Below are 5,314 nucleotides of genomic sequence, written 5' to 3'. Positions count from 1 at the left end.
CAGTTATTTTTCAGGGGGGAGTGTTAATTGTGTTTACTTTTACATGTTCAAAAGCAGATGATATTATTCTCTTACAACAGTGAATGCTGAAGTTGATTCCTCATTGATGAAGGTAATGTGGTTTTAGGATTCCTACTGTGAGCACCTGGGCTCAGCAAGGTTGGTCCTAGAAAATGCACTAACCTTGGAGCCTCTTGTGTAGAGAACTGAGGCAGGACATGAATTTCCCTGTGCTCATCTGCTCATCACTTGCCATTGCTTCTTCTTCACCTCCACTGAAATTAAACCAGAGAACTACCAGTTCACATGAGATGGGATCTTCAATTTTGAAGTCATACAGAGAGAAAAATAATTAATTCAAGACACAACTAATGAAGAGCCTGGATCGTGTTTGGAAGCACTGTGGGGTTGGCAGTCTGTGGCTGCAGAGGGGTGGCCCCACAGCAGCACTGCAGTTCCCCTCTAGGGAACTTAACTCCCCTCAGGCTGGGCTGTGATACTAGGAAGGGTGAAGGTTGAGAAGAAATATTGTCTTCACATTCCCTGACAGATGGTTGCTTCTCTGGGAACTCTCAGCATTGAAAAGGCCTTTGCACCTTCCTGAGTATATCATGATGTCAGAAGTGTGGGAAATTTTGGTACAAATGACTCATACCTGCCTATATGAGGATTAGAAGATTTTTAAATATTAAAAAGCAATCAGCTTGTTAGAAATTATCAGTTGCAATCTTACTTGCTTTGTTCTGTTATGTATATTGTTTTGCTTTGCATTAAGTTTCTGAAGCAAAGTAAATTCATTCTGTGGGTGTGAGAACTGACACTTTCTTTCAGGATTTACTCTGTGTCTTTGTCGCCCTCATTTCTTCGTCTTCTCTCTGATTGCTCCCTGGAAGAACCCAGTGTTCCTCCACAACTGGGAGGGGGAAAACAGATTAGGGCTAGCCCTAACAAGGGGCAGACTGGGCTGGAAGGGGTGAGGACTGGCAGGATGTGGCAGTGTGTGGGCATTGTCTTCCCATGAGCAGTTCCTGATCCCTTTTCCTGCCCACAGCCCCAGCCTTGGTGTGGGTCTGCCTGCTCCACCACAGCCCCGCCTGTAACTTCCCCAGGGCTGATCTGAGGGACAAGTATCAAGGGCTAATCCTGGGTGATTGTTTGGACAGTAATTTCACAGGCTTTTGTCCCATTTTGGGATTTTCTTCTGGTTTGGGTTTGTTTTTTTTATTTCCACAATTCAAAAATTAAGTCAGAGCTGATGGAACAAGCCAAACCCATGGTCAAAGTGCTCTGAACAGCTGTAGTTGACAGTTGACTGAGCTTTGTGAACAATTTTTCCCAAAATAAAGTCTGGAATAAGCATTCTTCAGATCTGCTGTAGCTGTTCTTAAATTTCATGTGGAAGACAAGGCTTTTGACCCCAGCCCCATAAATCTATGCTGGAAAACTAACTTTGCATAGATGAAAACTTGCCATTTTTAGTGTCCCAGAAAGTGCAACACAGCTAAGTCCAGTCCACAACACAGATAAACGAGGTGCTGTGAGACTAGCCATGAGAACAGCCAGGCTGTGACTGGGACCTGTGCTGCGCAGCACTGGTGTGTGAGCCGTGTGGAAAAATTTACGAAGCTTCTTGGCTTACCATCAGTCCCTTCTTGGAAGGATTTTGTTTCATCGATGCTAAATTTTCCATGGGGATTTGAGACTTCACATTTACTGTTTTATTAATTTCCATTTGAAAACAATGTATTTGCCTCATCTAACTTCTAGAAAAATACTGACTGGAAGAAATACCAGAGGGCTTCAGCTAGCTGGGGGCATAATGCACAACTCTCCTGGTAACACAATGGCAATGAAATATGTACTATTCCAAAATGTTACAAGGGCAAGATGAGGAGATATGATTTCTGAATCTCCATCTTTCTTACCTTACACTTAAGAATCCTTACCTTTCTTGAAAGTAAGAATTAAACAAAGGCATATTGGCTTGCAATTTTCGTTTTCCTTTTTATTTGTTCCATGACTATGACTATTCCAGGGTTCCCATATTTAAATGTCTTCTAGATATTGTCCTAATACAAATAATTTCTGTTGCCTCACAGCTGGCCAAAAAGTAATTGAAATCAAGTGTTTCTTTATGAACTCCTGTCCATCACCTCTGAGATCTTGGTTTTTTCAAGAATAGTTAATTTTTCTTTCAGTTCCCTTCTGTGGACCAATAGCACTTTATTGATAGGCATGCTCATAAAGACCCGAAATACTGTCTTGTCAAAACACATGTACATTCACCTAAAATTCTTACATTTGTCTCTAATTTCACTTTGCCCTCTAGTGTCCATTCTGATTTATGCCCGCACTGCAAAGTACTGTGTTGATTGAAATACATCAAAACAGATTTTTATTTGATTAGGAGATTTTTAAGGACAGCTATGAATTAAAAAGAAAACATAATGATACAGAAGTTTATGAACAATTAGTGGGCCATAATTGAACACATTACATTCCGATTTCAGACAAGTTAGGCAATAAAAACTGGAATCCCCGACAAGAGAGCAGCTGAAAAATATTTCATGCTATTTCCAAATTTCTGTAAAAGTAAGACCATTTCAATAACAGTTTTCTGCATTGCAATAGCCACCCAAGGACATCAGAACTAGAAGGGTAAGTAAGCTGAATGTAATTTTATTTTACAGGTTTGAAGAAGTACAAAGAACAAACGAGCAACAGAAATGAGATTTGAAACAGTCCCAGGGTGGGTCCATTTCAAGTGCTGTTAGTTACGAAGCAAAGAAACACATATTTTGTTGTAACATTTGCGGCAGGGTGTTACACGTGGAAAAATTACTCTGATAATTTACTCTGGTTTTTTGGTCTTTTTTGTTGTTCTTGATCATGGTGAAGTTGCTAGCTGCTTTTATTTGTGGTGTTTCGGCTTTATCCATGAGATCCATGTCTGCCATCTCTTCTTTACCTTGCATCCATGAATGGTAGAGAGGAGAGTATGGACACCCTGCAAAAGACACCTGTGTCATAGATGTGACACCTGAGACACTGTGCACCATCACTGCTGTTCTCTCCAATCAGTTTTTTTGCTTAGATACACTTTTATTATCTTCCCTTTCAATACTTTTTGGAATGGTTGAAGATTTGGGATCCACAGATATGCTCTCTCCTCTGCTTCACTATGCCATATCCAGAAGCCTGTGCCAAATGTACAACAGGGTAGCCATAGATAGATGTTTGTTTGGGGTTTTTTAAAGTTTTTGGGGTTCTACCAAATTTTTATCTCTATTCTTTGGGTACCCTCACAGCAAATGATTAGGGAAAGCACACTGTTTGAAATGGAGTTATCCAGGGACAGTTTCCCAAGGGTAAAATCCAGGCCCAGTTTTATTGCAAACTGTTTTAAGGAATTTGATTATATTGTAATTATTACTGAAGGCTGTGTGGTTTGGAAGGGAAAATAATTGGAGGGCTATATATCTGTATGGTTCCATTTGAGAGCAAAGGGAAAGAGGCATATTTTATGCAGCAATAAAGCACAGCACTGGGCCGTGATGTTTGAGGTTGCAGGAGCCAGAATGAATACACCCATGAGCAAGTAGAATGTGCCACAGACAGATCTGGCTCTAGGGTACTTTTACATAAAAAGTTACTTCAAATAATCTTATGAAAAAAATGGAAGTGAATTGGAAACACTGCAGGAAGGAATGAAACCCTTGCCCTGAAACAGTTAGAGGCAATATATTTCAATTAAGAGTAACACTGTCCAATTGGGAAGTTACTTCAAAAGCCATAACTACTGCAAAGAAATGTACTATGAAGACAAATCCCTCTAGAATTACTTTACGTCTTTGAACAAAGCAAATGTTGGAATTACTCAAGTGTAAAAAAGTTACTTGCTTGGAAAAGAGGATAGCAACTCTCAAAGAAAAATGCATATTATCAACCTAAGTCAGGATCACTTAAATAAGCAGTGTACTACTTTATCTTCGATTGCAGTCTGCATCAGTACAAATCTAGCAATTCCTGTAAGATGTGGGATGTGTAGTTCATTCACAAATAAGTGATTCTCTACTTGTAGGTGAAATAGAGATGGAAGGTAGCTGCATGTTTTCTCAGCAGAGAACACCATAAGATGTCACTTTCTGTCAAAGGCTGCAATATAGTCCTAGGGAGTAACTCTCACTGAAAATTCTTATGGATTAATTCATAGCTAGAGTAGACAGCTTACTTACTAATGAAACAAATTAAATTACATTGAATAATGCATTACATTTGCAAAATTAAATTTCAGAAGCATTATTTAAATACAATAAAAATAACTAGAGCACTGCCACAAGATAGATCATAGAACAAATAATAAATGTTATTTATAATATTTGATTATTAATATTATAAATTATGTGAGGTTAAAATCTTTGTACCTTAGTTTTTAAGCTTCCTTGTCACCTTATCAATCAGTTGGAGACATCTCCTCATTTCTGCACGGCTGATCTCCCAAGAGCACAGGTCGTGTTGTTTATCTTTAAGAAAGCAGTCTATTTTTCGGAAGTACTTTTTCAATTTCAGCCTGCTGACTTCTTTACTCCAGCAGTGTTGGGTGTGTTTTTCGATTACACATGCCTCCAATTGCTCAATTTGCAGATAAAGTGCATTTTGGAACTGATCCAGTACTGTTCGATCCCAAGCAGCTAGGGTCAGATTTTTGCTGAAGATGTAGAAGATATTTTGGAGGATCTCTTCAATGGCAACTCCAACAGTCTCTTTCTGCCTGGGCTGCAGAACCTGCCTAGGAAATCTGAAGGACATTTTGTCTCTTAGACATTGTTGGGGAAACTCTTTTCCCATTTTATCCAAGAGGCGCAGGCTGTTCTCGATCACTTTTCTTTGCTGCAGAGGGAGGTGGTTGCACTGAGGGCTGGAGATGATGGTGGTGCTTGACAGTATGAGGCCAATCTGGATCAAGCCAAAAGCATTCATGATAAGGACAAGATCTAATGTTCCTCCTTTCCTGTGAATAAATTCTGAGTGCTATGCTGGTTGCTTTGAAGTCATTTGTAGACTCCCATTTCTTCAAAATCTTGACATTTAATTATTCTGTAGGAGAAGTTTTCTTTCATCACTTGTTGGTTTTTTAAGGTTTTCCCCCCTGTGCATGCTTCTGCAACACTTTCATTTTCTGCTTTATGACTTCATAGTCTTTTTTTGTTTTGTTTTGCTACTTTGTTGGCTCTTTTTTCAGATGAGATTAGAATATTTATATATATGTCAGATTATTTTTTCTCTTTATTACTAAAATTCTATAGGATGTAGA

General features: G+C 39.0%; 1 protein-coding gene across 1 annotated transcript; it reads right to left on the bottom strand.

The window, feature by feature from the left end:
• Window positions 1–2,804: 2,804 nt before the first annotated feature.
• On the bottom strand, window positions 2,805–5,013 carry LOC132087123 (interferon alpha-2-like). The gene is made up of 2 exons (XM_059493171.1): window positions 4,425–5,013; window positions 2,805–3,007 (listed from the first exon to the last, which is right to left on the bottom strand). Exon 1 carries the CDS (start codon window positions 4,978–4,980, stop codon window positions 4,426–4,428), a length of 555 nt encoding a protein of 184 aa, XP_059349154.1. The 5' UTR covers window positions 4,981–5,013; the 3' UTR covers window positions 2,805–3,007; window position 4,425.
• Between the last annotated feature and the right edge of the window lie 301 nt (window positions 5,014–5,314).

Source organism: Ammospiza nelsoni, chromosome Z (assembly GCF_027579445.1).
Source record: "Ammospiza nelsoni isolate bAmmNel1 chromosome Z, bAmmNel1.pri, whole genome shotgun sequence".
NCBI lineage: Eukaryota > Metazoa > Chordata > Aves > Passeriformes > Passerellidae > Ammospiza > Ammospiza nelsoni.
The sequence above is the reverse complement of the archived record's forward strand: the minus strand, read 5'-3'. Positions and strand labels throughout refer to the sequence as shown.